This window comes from Canis lupus, chromosome 4 (assembly GCF_003254725.2).
Source record: "Canis lupus dingo isolate Sandy chromosome 4, ASM325472v2, whole genome shotgun sequence".
Taxonomy (NCBI): Eukaryota; Metazoa; Chordata; class Mammalia; order Carnivora; family Canidae; genus Canis; species Canis lupus.
This window is the reverse complement of record NC_064246.1, coordinates 76,022,224-76,039,647: the sequence shown is the minus strand read 5'-3', so window position 1 is coordinate 76,039,647 and position 17,424 is coordinate 76,022,224. Positions and strand designations below refer to the sequence as shown.

Genomic DNA, 17,424 nt, shown 5'->3' with positions numbered 1-17,424 from the left:
TGGGTGGCAGGTAATGGCCATTTTGCTAATCTGGGTAATTTCCCAGATCAACAGGGTGCCTGGGAGCATCTATTGCCCACAGCATCTACTCTGCAGGCCTAGCTGTGTTAAGACTAGATTTCTGTCCTAAAACTTTAAACACATAATGGATCCAACTGTCTACTTTCCCCCCCATTTAGACATGCCCCAGTGCCTACATTTTCTCCAATACAGAGAACTAGAAAGGCTCTTTTTAAAAAATTCTGATTTTCTATTTTCCTGGCAAGAGGCTTTGCTTTAATGGACAAGAACCTGCTTCCAAGCCAAAGTGAGTTTTTGCTGAGTGACGTCATGGATGCCTAGTGCTCTGACTCTCAACTGAATCGCAGGTCCCCTCTCAATCTGTTCCCCCATCTGTGTAGCAGGGATGTTGCCACAGGGCCATGGGGCTCTGGGAAATGCTTGAGCTCTCTGGAATTCCAGCAGCATAAGGCTCCGCAGCAGGGCTCCAGGTCAAGAGTGATAAGGAGAGCAGTGACTCCCCTGGCTTTCCCTTTGTGACTTGAGTTCTATCCCTCCTGTCCTCACCTCCCAAAGGCTCACACAGACCATTCTGAGCGTGCTGCAGAGCCATTCATCAAAGCCAGGCTGCAGAGTGCCTGCTTCGTGACTGCTCTCTGTCTCCTATAGTTTTGTTAAATCTGGAAGGTATCATTGGTACTTGGGTGCAATAGTGAGACCCCATCCCACAACCCTGAACTTAGAAACAAAGAAGACAAGTTTCTACTTGTTTGAAAGAATGAAACTTGTACACAGATCATACATCATCGAATAGCCAGCTTCAGCAATACCCAAGTTAAGAAGTTTTCTACAAAAACATGGGATCCAAAACTTGAATCATAGTAATCTTGGAGAAAATGAACCAAAATATGATAATGCCCATAATTCAGAGACTAGAATTCAACACTTACTGATGTTATAGCATGCAGTTTGGAGAAAGGGGTGTGAATAGAAGGAGGTAGTCAATGCAGAGAACAGAAAAAGAAAACATCCAGGAGCTAGATGTTAGGGGTACCTTTTCGAGTGTTGTCTAGCATAGGGGAGCCTTAGCTAAGTGAACAATTTTCCTTTGCAGAGCCCAGGTTGGAATGGGAGAGCAACTAGAGAGTACCTCAGCTGGGGGGCCCTCCTGTGCTCCCTGGTCTTCCTCTTTCTGAAGCTTGCCTTCCTCTGTATCCTGTCTGTAGGGAAGGCAGGCCTTGAGCGGGTCAACGCCAGCATCCACTTAATCATTGTATTTCCAATTGAAAATTAATGAATGAGCATTCTTGCTGCTAACTGTATATTTACACTTGAGAGGCAGATACTCTTTCAATATGTAGACGGAACTCATGTTTCTGAGCCTGAGAGCCTGCAGACATAATTAGGCAAGTTGACCAAGACCGGGGTTGCCTTGCAACATCTCCCTGGCCTACCTGTGGCCTTCCCCAGCCACATCTTTTACCTTTGCACATGCTCCCACACATTAACACTGACACAGCAACAACAGGATCTTAAGAGACAGTGCAGTGCGTCCATCCTCCTCATTTCCCCCCATCTCTCCCCAAGGTCATTGCTGCAGTGCCCAAGTAGAACTTCCATTTGATGATTTCCAACCTAGTTCCTTTAAATTTCAGCCATCTCTTGTCTTCTTTTCTCTCCACTTCATTTCTCTCCCACCCCTTTTAACAGCCAAGATGGCACACAGGGTCCATCAAGAGTGTGGGCACTGTTATATCACACTCCTTTAATCTTTCCTTCTCCTTAATTCTGATCTCCTGCTTGGAAGAGGACAAGTGAGGCTTCTTTTTTCTCTCACTCCCATGACTTTGACTTGCTTCTTGTGACCATTGTCTGAGTCCTTTCCCACAGTGAGGCCTGGGAAAAGGGGATGCTCAGAGAGGCACACAGGCTGTGCTCCATGATCTTTTGGTTTCCTCTGAGGATACTGTCTCTACACCAGGCGCTCCAGCCCTGACTCCTACAAGCAGTCTGGGAGGGAGGGAGTGGGCTGGTCTCTACACAGTTTAGGCCCTTGCCAAATTGGAGAGTCTGTGGGGCCTCAGTGGAAACACCGGATTTCCTATTGTACCCCACCCCCTAGGCAAGTTGCTTCCCCCTTGAAACGTTGTTTTTTTTTTTTTCCTGCTGTTCCAAAGAGCTTTTATTCAGTAGGATATATTTCTTCTTGTCTTCTGAAAGAGCTGAACTGTGGTTATAAGCACATGAATGTAAAACCACCCCAGGGCCCCCCTTCCTCCCTTTGTCTTGGCAGATATTCAAAATCTGATAAAGCAATTTGGCCCATCTCTTCTGCAGTTTAAAACTTCCATGTGTTGTGTATATGCTTCTAAATGAGGCTAGCGACTCCCTCTTTTGTCTTGCTAACTCAGCTCCAAAGTCCAGGAAAATGCTAGAACCAGGAAAGAAACTTAGTAGAACCACTTCATTTGGCAGATAAAGAAACTGAAGCTTAAAGATGCTAAATGACCTGCCTGGGGACCTACAGCTAGCTAATGGCTATTATAAATATTGGAGTCATTGCTAATTAATGAGGAAGTCAGATCCTGTGCAGTTAGATGCGAAGAATTTAAGTATAGTAAGTAGATTATTTACCCAAAAATCTAAACAGCAGAAGCAGCTAAATAGTACAATTATTCTGAAAGGAACAACTGTAAAATATTGTAAAATAAGTCTCCGTTAAAAAAAAAATAACTCAAGAGGGGCAAAATGGGAGTGGGAGATACAGGCTTCCAGTTATGGAATGAATAAGTCACGGGGATAAAAGGTACAGCATAGGGAATCTAGTCAATGATATTGTAATGGGGTTGTGTGGCGACAGATGGTAGCTACACTTGGGGTGAGCATAGTATAATATATTGAGAAGTTGAATCACTATATTACTATATTATCACTATATTATTATGTATATATTACATACCTGAAATTAATGTAACATTGTGTGTCAACTATACTCAAAAAAATTTTTTTAAACCTCAAGTATAATTGAAAAAGAACTTATGATGCATGTTGTATATTGATAGTGTGGTTCATAGGGTTGTGGATGACAGATTGGTGGCATCATGGCTGCACGGTCCCTAGAAAGTGGACATGATGGTCACATTAAGATGTTCATATTAAAATGGGCAAGTGCAGTGACTCATGATTATTGTACTGCTAACACAAAAGTGTGACTGTCTCAGTCAATTATCCATGTTAGATAACAACCATTTGAAAATATTGGATTACCATTTCACAGATATGTATGTAACTCCATAAATGCCCTCTTTTCCCCAACCATCATATTCTTTTAGAATTGAATTACCAGGGCACCTGGGTGGGTGCAGTTGGTTAAGTGTCTGACTCATGGTTTGGGCTCATGTCCTGATCTCAGAGTCATGAGATCAAGCCCCGTATAGGGCTCCGTGAACCATGCAGAGTCTGCTTCAGATTCTTTCTCCCTCTCCCTCTGCCCTTCCCACTTTGTGCTCCTTCTCAAATAAATAAATAAAATCTTAAACAAAAAAAAAAAAAAAGAATTGAGATACCTAAACTCCAGAAATATTATTAATCCAGAACTGGCCACATTTTGACATTCTGAGTAAAGAGTCCTAAACCTGATACACAAACTTGTTTCAGTATTGAAGCCACAGCAAATATATTTTAGAACTAACCAAAATAATTTACAGTATCCGTCTTGGTTTTCTGGTCCCCAGATGTTTTCTTGCACTCAGCCTAATAGAAAACATGCTTGATGTTTCATGAATTTCTGCAATCTCTATTCATTCCTAATTTTTGTTATTTGGACAAATAGCCCATGTTCCAGAACATGCAATATCTTCAAGTATTAGCTTTCTCAAAATAGCTGCCATGTCATTCTTTTTCCTTTCATTTATTTTTCCTTTCTTCCTACTCTTAAAAAGATTATTAGACCTAGAAACCAAAGGATCTTCATCTTGTCTTGATGTATATTTCTTTCTTCTTTAAAATTGAAGCCTGGATGTGGTAATCCCTGAGGTCCCCTCTAAGTTCTCATCTTCTATCATTTATATGGGAACACCTCTTTCATCCCCTAAAACCCCAGCATAGACCTTGTAAAGCCTCACTTTCCAGAATCCATCATATGCCCACAAATGTACCATTTTCATGGCCCTTTATACACTTTATTTAATGATCTCTTTGTCCAGTAGACCATAGCTTCCACAGGGCTATTCATCATTTCTTCCCTAGCCTAGCATAATGCCCGGCACAATTAACTCATGTTTCATGATGTAAAAGCTAGATCAACTTCTTCTGTCTCATATGCACAGCTACTCAGCTAGTCTACAGTCAGCCATGTAGATAGTTGAAAATTAGCCAGTACCTTGCTCTTACAAAACATAAGCCAACCTAAAGGAATCACAGTCATTTGGTTTTTTGTTTTTGTTTTTTTAGGAGTTATTTATTTATTCATGAGAGACACAGAGAGAAGGGCAGAGACATAGGCTGAGGGAGAAGCAGGCTCCCTGTGGGGAGCTTGATGCAGGACTTGATCCCAGGATCCCAGGATTATGACTTGAGCCAAAGGCAGGTTGTCAACCACTGAGCCACCCAGGCACCTCAGAATCACAGTCATTTGTATTTGCGATGTTTCTCAATCAGTTGTGGGTTTGTCTGCAACACCTAGGGCTGCACAATGGTGCCAGTAAACCATTGCATGAATTCATGTGTGCTTTTAGCTCTTTCAGGGGCAAACACATGCTTTGTTGTTATTGTTTTGGTGACCCAAACCAAGGTAGAAACTTAATAATAGCTGCTAATTGACAAACTAGCAGGGCTAAAGTTGAAACACTCAGGGTTATATTCAGGATCTTACTGAATTACTCTGAGGGTACAGAGTAAATTAAAGCAATGTGATCATTAGGGATTTTGTTTACCTATAACAGAATGTTCGGTTAACAAGGCTTAAACAAGGTAGGGGCCTGTTTTTCTCTCATGTAATGAGATGTCTGGTGGTTGAATGTCTAGGGTTGGTACAGATGCTTAAGGATGCCAGGCCTTTGCTTTATGATTGGTCATAAGATGGCTGCCAAAGCTCCAGCCATCATATATGCATTTCAAGAAGGAAAAAGAAAAAGAGTGCCTGTAAAAAAGAACCTTTCTGGTAACCCTAACAAATAATTTCACAGGCCAAGACTGTATGTTATGCGCCCCCCCCCCCCCCCCCCGAAGAGGCACTAAGAAACATAGTTTTTTTTGACTGGGTATTTGCTCCTTAAACACAGATGGATTTTTGTTAGGGAGAGGAGAGAAGGAATATTATGTAGGCAATTACCCACAGTTCCTTCTTTTGATTACTCAGACATACCCTTCTTTCTCTGCATAGGATAGATTTTCCCCATTCCCAAGATAGATGGCACCCAAGCCTCATCCAGTTAGTCGATCAAGATTAGAGCCCTGGATCTATGGGTGATGTGTGGTCCCTTCCATTAGTCCCAGGTATGACTCCTTGTGACTAAGCCCTGATACATCTAACCTGTATACTAGAAAAGATATAGAATAACTATAATAAAAACTTCCATTTATAAAAGGAGGAATGGAAAACACAGCAGCCATTGTCCATAACAATGACCAAATCCTCATGAGCAAGAATAGTAAGAGTTTAACCTCTCCCTTCTGTGGCAGGAGCTCCTGTTCATTGCTGTCCATGGCCCTTGCCTCTCTCTGGGAGGTTATTCCTCATTCATTGTCTTCCATGTCCTCTTCTGTGGTAGGTTTGGAAAGATACCATTTCTGGGGGCTCTATTACACACTGCCTATACCTTGTAGGTATGAATTGCCTAGGGGAGGGAGGGAGAGCAAGAGTTATGAGATCGCCTTGGGGATTGAACCATCCCAAGCTGTTACAAACCAGGTCTGGGGTTTTGGCAGTACAATTCCCCAACAACTTAGCAGGCTCCTGGTCAGTTCCTGATGATTTGTTTTTATTTCTAGCTTATGAGTTCCGCCCATCTCCCTAAATTTTAACTTAACATATACTACTTAATGTGTGCTGCTGGAACAGCTGTTTCAGCTCAGGTCATGATCTCAGGGTCATACCTGTATTTGACCCTGAGATCATGTTATTCTATATCTTTTCTAGTATTACAGGTTAGATGTATCAGGGCTTAGTCACAAGAAGTCATACCTGGGACTAATGGAAGAAGAGCCCTGCATCAGGCTCCATCTCAGTGGGGAGTCTGCTTGAGATTTTCTTCCTTGGCCCCTCCCCCCACTCTCTCTCTTTCTCTTGCTCTGTCTCTAAATAAATAAACTAATAAGTAAATAGAATATCTTCCTTAGCAAAGTGATATTTCTCCCCATCTCGCTTGCTGGCTGAGTTGAGGAGCTCTAGACTGTGCTAAGAATGACAAATCATCTACCCGTATTCTAAAAGTTTCCTACCATCTTCTCTAATATCATAGCCTCAATCATACATCAGTGACTTTGCATGGAAGGTATGGCAGGTGGCATTTTAACCAAATAGTTTACATTAGGTAGCAGGAGTTACCTTTCCAGTCTGCAAATATCCAGGTTCTTGGCATCTGCTTCTCTCCTTTCTTTTCTCATCCAATTCTAAGTTTTAGACTCTATTACTTCTAGTCCCCTTACTTCTGGGTATTACCTTGTGTTATTTGTTTGGAGATTAATTCAGCTAGTTAGTGGGATTTGGAAAAATCCAAAACAACAATGATTAAACAACATGGGGATTTATTTTTTTCTTTTCATTTCTGTTCTTCTCATAAGTAATGCTGGTGGTGTAAGCCCCACGTGTACCAATTTCTACTTTCATCTCATTGGCCAGATCTATTGTTATACTATCCATACCTCCAAGAAAGGCCAAATTTTAGTTAAATATATCACACCCAACAAAATAAAGGAAGGAAGAGAGAATCAATACTAGGTAGAAAGCCACCAGCTTCTGACATAAGATACCTATTTATTTATTATGTGAGACTCATTGGTGGCAGTGGAGCAGTAATTACAGGGCAGAGTGCTAGCCTACATGGCCAAGTCCAGTGGATTGGGTTCTAGTCCTGATTAGCCTTAAAATTAGCCTCTCTACTCCTTAACTAGCCTCTCAGATTTTGTTATTTGTCTGAGTCTGTAGAAAGGAAATAATATCTCCCTACAGTATTGTTGCAGCAATTAAATAAGGTAATCCTTAGAAAGTGCTCATTTTAAGCAGTGTCTGAGTGTGGTTCTGCTCAGAAAACATTAGCCATTAGCCAGTGTTGATAAAGTGGATTCAGATGCCCTTGTTTTATAGAGAATGAGACAATGGGGAAAGCGTCTAGCTCACTGGGGACATTTCCCCCTCACTCCTTTTTGATAACCACACCTATCCCCACACCTATCCTTAGGCAGCCAAGCAGGCTTTCACCTCAGGGCCTTTGTACATGTTGTCTCCTTAGTACTCCTATGGAGAGTCTCTCATCTCAATCCCTCACTTTATTTAGGTCTCTTCTCAGCCAGCCTTTCTTAATCCCCTCATATGTCCACCATTTGCTAAACTCTGACACCACCATAGTTCTTTTCGTAGTAGAGAGAATTGCCATCTGACATTATAGTATTTTATGTTTACTAATCTGTCACCATCACAGTACAGGCTTCATGAGGCTTTGTGGGAATGTTGTGTTTAGGGCCCTGCATGTGACAGACACTCAATGAACATCTATTGAATGAATAGTAAGTATTTAGTCAACATTGGTTCACTTTTCAAATGTGAGATCTTCTCAAAGTCAAAAGAGGAATCCAGTCCAGAAGTAAGGAAGACTAAGGAACTTGGAACTTAAGCAGAATTCAGAATAGGAGGACATCAAGAATTCGGGCAATTGTGAGAGGGAATTAGTACAAGGCAGCCCAGTGTGAATCTTAGAAGGTCTGGATAAACCTGAGGACCCTTTTGTGTACCCCCTTGCCAGTTTCAGGATTTAGCCTCTGGATTTCAGGTGACTCTGGGCCAGATGATTGGTTTCACTTAGTTTGGAGTTTCTCCATCTTTTGCATTATTCTCCTGATCTCCTCACCCTGAAGAAAAAAATTTAACTTAAATTCTAACGCAAAATATTAAATACTAAGGAGTAATATTCTATCATATAGGATTGAGCTTTGCAGGTAGGCACTAACCATTATCATATCCAAAATTTGTTGGCCTCTTCAACCCAGAATTACTTTTCAGCCCCTTGTGGGTGATATGGCCCTGCTGTGCATGCATAGTGTAGCTGAAAGAGGATCTGAGAAAGTTGGTAGATTCTAAACACAGTATCAGAATCTGCTAAGAAGCATTCATTTTGAATTTTGGATGGCTAAGGCTGTCAGCTTCAGGCTGGTCAAAATTAATTTAAATTATCATGGCTGTTTGCTTTGAGATGGGACTCTAATTGGAGAATTATATATGATAGACAAAAGTGAACTGGAACATGCTTTGCAGACTTTCATGTCCACAAATTCTGCCCACTGTTGAAATGGATCTTCAAGATGAGAAGCATTTAGACCTCTGCACAGGTCAGCCACTGAGGGATGTATTTGTATTATTTGCAGGTTTCTATTCTGTATCTTCTCTGGGTCAATGTTTTGTTCACTGGAATGTTTCATTGGAAATTGGAAAGAACCACTCATTTTATAGTATTGCAAAATTGTGTATCTCCTCTTATGCCCTGAGTCATCTCAAATCGTTGTAGTAGATTGGGACACTTCTACTTCCCTTGTTTATAGAAACAGAAAAAGGAATTGATAGAATAGAGGCTGGAGGGATTACTGGAAAGTTCCCAATTATATGTATGGAATCAAAAAGTTATATAGCCCATGAACATCAAAATAAGACTAAATGTCTTGAAGTAACCTTTCCTTTTCCGAAAACTCCTTCCCGGCGCCCACAACATTCACAGTCAGAGGGTGGGCTCCCAGCAGCCAGGTTGATATCTCCTGACCCTGCTCCAAGTTGAACCAATCAGCTTTGCCCACCTCCAGCGTATTAACTTTCGAGGTGCAAAGTGCAGGAACCAACTCAGGGTAAAGTTTATTTTCATTTGAAGGATTTTTTTTTAAGTTTAGTTTTGCTTTACTTTTCTTCTTTTTTAAGTAGTTAAATTTTTCTAAATGTGATTCAATGTAAGGATTGATACATTCATTTGGATTGACAAGGAGGGTAGCAATGTAGCCCTGTCCAAGGTGTCTGAAACTAAGACGAGGAATGCCATGAGGAAACCAGTGTTCTCTCCCCAGGCTTTCACCTCTGCCTTCTCCTATTCAATTTTATTTTATTTCTTGGCAGGACAGAAATACCTTCACGGCAGCATTGCCTCTAGAGCCACTAGTTCAAAAGTTATCGTTCTCTTCACTTAAGACTAGACCCCCTCTCTCTAGATCCGAGCCCTCAGTTGTTAGGAAAGAACTGTGTTCCAGCTTGCATGAGATCCCTAACTCTGGACCCATCACCAGTGCCTGGGGAGTTTATATTCCACAAACATGGCTTCTAGGAATGTACCTTTGTCACTTCTGTTAAGAGGATTGTCATAGACTTCTAAACACTGATCTCCACTTATTTAGGCATCTCCCCATTAGACTATGAATTCCTTCAGGGCGAGGAATTTGCCTTATTGATGGTATACTCCTGGTGCCAAGTTCAAGGCCTGGTTCTTAATTGATGTTCAGGAAATATGTATCGAATGAATACAAGTTGACAGCAAGGAGAAAAGTTCTCTAGGGTTTTCTTCAATCAGATTTATTTAAAAAGCAACTTGTCGAAGATATTTACCCTGTTTTCATATGTATGGGACCATCTGAACTGTGACTAATATCCTGAATCATTGGCCATTAAAATTGTAATTTAAAGGATATTTTAAAAATTGTTTTTCAATGATTGAGAGTCTACACGTTGATGGCACTGTGCTGGGGTAGGGAGTACACCAATGAATGAGACACCGTCACTGTGTTGGAGGACCTCTCTGTTGAATTTGACAGACCTTGGAGATCACTTAGCTTAACTTTCTCATTTTACAGATGAGAAAATGGAGACTCGTAAAGATTGCTAGGCCTGATGGAAAATGTTTTGATTTATTCATAAGATTTTAATATGTCTGTGTGGAGTCACTTTGCAGCGAGAGGTGTTACTTATTTTGGCCAAAGGGAACATTCAGTTTTTGTACATTTATGGATTATCTTTGCTTTGATCTTGCATTTCTTTTTTAATAGGCATGTGATTATGTAGATGATATTTGCTAAGCTTTTGATTTATTTGGAACCAATTAATAGCTGGCACTCAAGTTCTTTGAAAGCTCAAAACTTGCTATATTGGAAATTTTTTTATGGTTACTGAGTAATAAGGTCATGTATTATTGACATGGCTTCTGACACCTCTCCCATTTATTATTATTTCTTGTTAAATCACTTCCTAAGAAGGCTAGAGAATGTTTTCCATCTTAGATGGCATAGTTTATGTTGACTTTCTCTGGGAGAAGGCGAAATTCAGAGGAGAGAATGAAAAGGGTCATTTTTCTGTTGTTTACAAAGGCTGGAGGTGAAAGTTTTCTCTGGTGGATTGGCAATGGAATTAAATTAGCCTTTCATTGTGGGGATGTATTGTGTGCCAGGCACTGTGCAGAATTCGGGGGGGGGGGGGCGGATTTCTGCAAGCTCTTGCAGGGGAGACAGGCCTGCTGCAGCTGGCAGTGCCGGAGGGATACATCACTGCTCTGAGCGGTGTGTTCAAGGGCAAGCCAGGGAGAGGCCAAGTCTCCTCACCCAGAAGCATAGAGAATCATTTCTCTGGAGGAGATAGCTTTAGGACTGGCCTAAGAGTAGGGCATCCCAACAGTTTACCAAAGGAAAAGAAGAGAAGCAACAAATAGCTACAGGGTGCATAGGGACATGATTTCCTGTGAGGCTACATGATGGCTAAGCTTAGGACGGGTATTGTCCTAAGCCAGAGCCTACATCTCTCTGTGCCATTGATTGGCTGTTTCTCCTCTTGGCATCATTGTCAGTCCTGGGATGGAGAGCCTTCCTGAGTATGCAGTTGAGCTGATCAAGGCAAATGGACGTAGATTTTAACTTCCTAAGAATGTAAGCTCTTAAATATGTCCAGAACCCCTCTAACAGTCTTCCAGGGAGTCTTTCACATAGCCTCCTGGTTGGGTAGGAGTTTGATGGGATTTGTTCTAGAAAAAGTCATCTTATTTCCCTGGTGATCAGGAAAATTTCCTAGAGCAAGTCACTCTTCCAGAGGTTTCTGTCCAGCGGAAGGGTGTGTGTGTGCATCTGTGTGTCTGTATGTCTGTGTCTGTCTGTTAGTCTGTCTGTCTGTGTATACAGGGTGGAGGGATCTTAGCTGGGGAATGAGAAGAGGCATTAGCTTCCTGACTCAAAACAGCAAATGCAGTCCTTCTTTGTTACAGGAGGCGATGTGTTCTGTATCAGAGGGCTCACTGTTGTGACTGAAATTTTTTGTTTTTATCTCTTCCAGGCATAAATGGGACCAGGTGAGGTCATGCTGTGGCTGCTGGAGGAATAGCCCATTTCCAGGTCATTTGCATGGGCCCTGCTGTGAAAGGAACCAAACAAGACCTTGTCAGACACTTCCTTCCTTCTCTTTGGTGAGCACTCCAGGCACAGCAATTGTCCCACTGTTGTTCTAATGTGTCCTGTCCTCCTCTTGCCAAAGCAAACAGCCCAGTCTCAAGCAGGCATCCTTTAGGCTCATCTGCCAGCCTGAACATGAACACAGGCAAAGCTGATGACAGCCAGGGTTCCCAAGGGACATGGGGCCTTACAGGGCCCAGCCCCCAGAAGCAGGTCCTCTCATGATGCTGGTGTCTGGGAGTGAGCACCATGCCCATCACCCAGGACAATGCCATGCTGCACCTGCCCCTCCTCTACCAGTGGCTGCAGAACAGCCTGCGGGAGGGTGGGGATGGCCCAGAGCAGCGTCTCTGCCACGCAGCCATCCAGAAGCTGCAGGAATACATCCAGCTCAACTTTGCTGTGGATGAGAGTGTGGTCCCACCTGACCACAGCCCCCCAGGAATGGAAATCTGTACTGTGTACCTCACCAAGGAGCTGGGAGACACAGAGACTGTGGGCCTCAGTTTTGGGAACATCCCTGTTTTTGGGGACTATGGAGAAAAGCGCAGAGGGGGCAAGAAGAGGAAAACCCACCAGGGCCCTGTACTGGACGTTGGCTGCATCTGGGTGACAGAGCTGAGGAAGAACAGCCCAGCAGGGAAGAGTGGGAAGGTCCGACTGCGCGATGAAATCCTCTCCCTGAATGGGCAGCTGATGGTTGGAGTTGATGTCAGTGGGGCCAGGTGAGTGGGGGAGTGCCAGTTCCTACAGGGGCTGGAAGGGGGACCCCTGTGGCTCACTTGTGTCTGCTGCTCCAATCTGTACCTGCAGAGGGTTATGAGATCCACTCTGGTAAGAAGTCAGTGGCATTTATCCTATAAAGGGAAGATACACTAAGTAGAAGTACTGTGGTATTTGTATCTTTCTTTTTTGCTTCATTCTCTCTTAGAGAACTCAGAATCAGGGTATTTGCTTTTTTTCTGAAACTTGGATTAGAGATGAAAAAAAAAATAGTACATGACGCAAGAGTATGAGAAATGTCACATTGAGTTAAACCCTCTTGTACTCAACCCAGCATCTCCCCTCCAGTTGGAACACCAAAGGTTGGGTCCTGGATATATTTCTATCTGCCCGTCCCTTGTCACCCTAGTCACAGACTCAAAGGCCAGAAGGACCTTGAGATGCTTAGAACTATCTCTGGACCACTAGCCACCCCTGCCGTCGCCCTTGTTTTCCCATCCTGGAAGATCCATGTGGATGATGAGTATATTTCTGTTTTTTACCTGCGTGGCCACATATCATGGCAGTAAGTTATGATTGGATTGTTGTTTCCCAGGTGACTCAGAGTCCCCAAGACCACCCTCAACCTCAGGGATTTACTAGAAGGACTCAAAGGACTCAGAAAAACTCAAGATTACAGTTTATTACAGTAAAAAGATACAGATTAAAATCAACAAAGGCAAAAGGTATGCAGTGGGGTCCAGGAGAGAGAATCAGTGCAGGCTTCCCACTCTTCCCACTGGTGGTCCTTCCCAGTAGATTGTACAGAAGACCTCAATTCTAGCAGTGATGTGTGACATCTGTAGAATGTTATCAGCCAGGAAAGCTCATGAGCCTTGGCATCAGGGTTTTTCTTGAGGGTCAGTCACCCAGACATGGAGCGCCCGTGTAACTGACCTTAGCTACTCAGAGTTCAGTCCTTGCAGAGTTCAAACTAATGCCACATGGCCCAATGCCCCTGCTGTAAATCACGTTATTAGCATAAACTATCTGGTATCATGCAGAATATTCCAAGGACATAGAGGTTACCTCCCAGGAGTTAGTCAAGAACCAGTCCTTTCTTTGAAGGTACATGGATTGAATACCCCAAATTTGCTGTGCTGACTCTTTATGGCACACCAGGGTTTTAGTATGGGTGTATATGGATGAGACAAAAAAAGAGAAGTTTGAAGATATTCTGAGATGCTTAACTTTTGTCAAGCCTTCAGGGGCTCCTGTGAGGAGGACTCCTATGTTCCAAGAAAAGAAAATCATGGAGACAGGGTCACCTTGAGAAGCAGAGTAACCTTCCAATGAGAAGACATCTAACCCAAGGAGACCCTGAAGGGAAGAAGCCAGAACAGAAGTACCTTAAGTTTAATATTTTTCTTCCCTTCAGTATCCTATCAAAGCTTTCCATTGGCAGAAACCAGCCAGAGGCCAATGGCAAGAGAGCCAGTTGAGACTGTCCATACGTGTCAACCTGGGGCAGAGGGTAGGGTGGAGAATGGTGGAGAGTGGACATGGAGTGGCAACAAGAAGTCATCAGGCACATATAGTGTGTTCTAAGTTTAAATGAGCCAATGCATGGAATAGTCCTAGCACAGGGCTGGCTGGCATGTGTGACTACTTAGTAGAGTCTCACCAATATTTCCTTTGGGCTGCCCATCTGACTGAAGAGATGTTCTTGGCTAATGGCTGAATCCTGAACTGGCAGTTATTGGGAGAAGCTTCATCTTCAAGGAGGGGTGCTGAAGAGAAATGATTCTTTCTTTCTTTCTTTCTTTCTTTCTTTCTTTCTTTCTTTCTTTCTTTCTTTCTTTCTTTCTTTCTTTCTCTTTCTTTTTGAAATGATTCTATTTAAAATTAGAAATTAATTGGGGATGCCTGGGTGGCTCAGTGGTTGAGCGTCTGCCTTTGGCTCAGGACATGAACCTGGAGTCCTGGGATCGAGTTGCGCATTGGCTCCCTGCATGGAGCCTGCTTCTCCCTCTGCCTGTGTCTCTGCCTCTCTCTCCCTCTCTGTGTGTCTGTCATGAATAAATAAATAAAATCTTAAAAAAAAATAAAATTAGAAATTGTTCTTAGAAAAGAAACAGGACTGACCACTATAGTATTCACTGGTATGGAGAAGGTGACTCCAGTCCCTGATAGGTGGGTCCTTGGGGCTAGAAGCATGGATCAACATGGAGCTTGAGGCAGCCCTCCTAGAGCTGTCCCTGAGAGCCACTGCCTTTTGTAGCTGTCAGTTTTGAGGGGAGCCACTTTGGATGCAGAAGCAGAAGGAAGAGCATGGAGGAGACATCCAGTAGGAGAGAATAATAATGGTCAAGAGTTCCAGCTCTGGAGCCAGACAACTGTGCTGCCTCCTCAGGTTCCCACACTTGTAAGCTGGTTGACCTTGGAAAAGTCATCCCTCTTAGCCTTGGGTTCCCTGTCTATGAAATGGGAATGATAACACTATTGATCCAATGACTAAATGATGCAATAATGCATATAAAGGGCTTGCACTGTGTTTATTTTTAAAAAGATTTTACTTATTTATTCATGAGAGATGAAGAGAGAGAGGCAGAGACATAGAGAGAGAAGTCCTGTGGGACTCGATCCCAGGACCCTGGGATCATGACCTGAGCCAAAGGCAAGACGCTCAACCACTGAACCACCAGGTGCTTCACATAGTGCTCAATAAAATATTAGCCTCACAGTAACTATTCTACCTGGAGAGTGTTTGGAAAGACTGGGAGTTTCTTATCCAAGAGGTTGCTAGATTCTTTAGAATTTGGAAGAGTTTTCCCATACTGGATAATTTTTCTCATATCTGTTCAGGAAGCCCCTCCCATTGACTGCTTAAGGCTGTGGAGTCTTTAAGAGGCAAAGTTCTCTGTCCCAGGCACTGAAAGTATATCTGACCCTGAAATAAGAAGGCTTTCCAGCTACCAAGGGAGGATTCTTTGGTGATTTTAATTTATTCCTTGGAGGGAGTGATAGGATGATGCCCCCCCCCCCAACCTTTTTTTCTAAGAAAGAATATACAGAAAAATAGAAAGATGATGGGCCCAGAGTCCTGACAGAAACTGGGACATAAGACTAGACTCCTTAATGGAGGCTCCCAGAAGGGGGCAAGTATGGTGTGATGGGGGAAGCAATGAACTGAGTCTGGGACTCTGGGTTCTCTCCACAGGTGTTCAAGCAACTAGCTTTGAGACCTCGGGTAAGAGTGTTGGGACGGAAGAGTGAGGGTGGGAGTGAGGTTAGCTGCATCTGCTTATGCTAACATATTAGGAGTGAATCTCTGAGACATTTCATTTGACCCGCCTGAGCTGGTTTTATCATTCTAGAAGTTCACAGAAGTGAAGCAGTGATGCGGTGATGTCATAGTGAGAGCTGAGAGACTCAGTCACTCTCCTCTGAGTCCCAGCTAGGAGTTGTACCTCATCCAACGCACCATCCATCCCACTTCTGTGTGGTCAGGAAGAGATATTTGAATGGATGTGGTCAGTAGGCATCTGGACTGAAATAGCTGAAGCTGATGGAAATAGGAGAAAAGGTCAAGGAACAGTTCTGTGGGATTGCTAATTGCTATGTCTGGGTGTTCTCAAATGTACCTGGGATTTGTGTTCATCAAATATGATAAGACATGCAGACAGGGAAATGACTGTCATAAAGGAAGAAGAATCCCCCCTGCTCCTTCCCTTGTGTTTCATTTTGAATTCAAAACTACCTTAGATGATGTTATAGTTTGAACTGTGTCCACCCACCGACCCACTACTGCCAAATTCATATTTTGAAGTCTTAAGCCCCCAGTACCTTTGAACGTGGCCTTATTTGGAAATAGTGCCATTACAGATGTAATTAGTTAAGATAAGGCTGGACACAGACACCAAGTGAAGATTATAGTTATGTTGCAACAAGCCAGGGAACCATCAGAAGCTAGGAGAGAGGCCTGGGACAGACCCTGCCTTGGTACCTCAGAGGGAGCATGGCTCTGCCAACACCTTGATCTCAGACTTTTAGCCTCTAGAACTTGTGAGATGAATTTCTGTCATTTAAGCCATTTCGTTTGTGGAACTTTACTATGGCAGCCCTAGCAAACTAATACATGTGGTATTTTGACCCTGTTGCCTATGGCTAGTCAATTATTCGGATGATTTCCTCCCTCACTAGAGTTACTCTGGAAACTAGAGAGCATGGTGAATGGTTTTGGAAGAGGATACTCTGAAAGTTGTGGGTGTTACGTGTGGGAGGAGCAGGTGCAAAATGTGGAAGATGAGGTCATGGTTTGCTTATTTTAAAAATTAGCTTAGAGTCAATCTGTAAACTTCATCCCCAGGGGAAAGAGCAGAGAATTCATAGCTATGAGTTTGACATCTTTCTGCACCCCAGAACCAGTTCCAAAGGCAAAGCTCTGACTGGCCCAAAATTACAGAGCCCATTCTGCTTTCTACTGGATGACACTCCTCAGGTCTGCAGTTTGCTTCTAGCCACCCCCACCTCTTCGGCCCCTGCAGCCCTGGGAGCCCCTAATTCTTTTCAGTGGGAACAGCCCCATCTTGCAGGCGTAGCTGGTAACAACAACACACAGAGGAAGGTTTTTGTTTGCAAGCTCTTATCATACCTACTTTAGGGAAGATGGGATTTTCTGGAATGTTCTATTTACTTTTGTTTGGTGGAGGGAGAATTGGGAAGGTTTTTTAGATCATTTCCTACAAGGAATACTTTGTAACCCCAGTCCCTCCCTCCCTCAGCCAGCTTTCTATAAGTAAACCAGATCTGTTCCCTGAGGACAGATTGTTCCAAATTGGTAACAAAATATGGAATTAATTAAAACATAACCCACACAACAAAACAAGTAGCCTTTTCTGAAAAGTAAAAGGGCCCATGTTTCACTTAAAATGTATTTTCCAGGATGTGAACCATGACCAGACTTTTTTGTATATTAATAAACAGGAGGGGAGTATAGTGCAAAGAACATTGACCTCAGAAAGATGGAACTGGCTTCCAGGCCTACTTATTGGCTGTGTGACTTTGGGCAAGTTACCTCAGCCACAGGAGGTTGATGCTATT

The 17,424-nt window shown here is 43.0% G+C and overlaps 1 protein-coding gene across 1 annotated transcript in view; it reads left to right on the top strand.

Annotated features, from left to right (window-relative positions):
* Positions 1-17,424, top strand: part of PDZD2 (PDZ domain containing 2) — a 359,297-nt gene that overhangs the window by 117,953 nt on the left and 223,920 nt on the right. The window contains 1 exon segment of the mRNA XM_025436367.3: positions 11,504-12,344. Within this exon segment, the coding sequence (XP_025292152.3) occupies positions 11,869-12,344 (476 nt within the window). The 5' untranslated portion in view covers positions 11,504-11,868.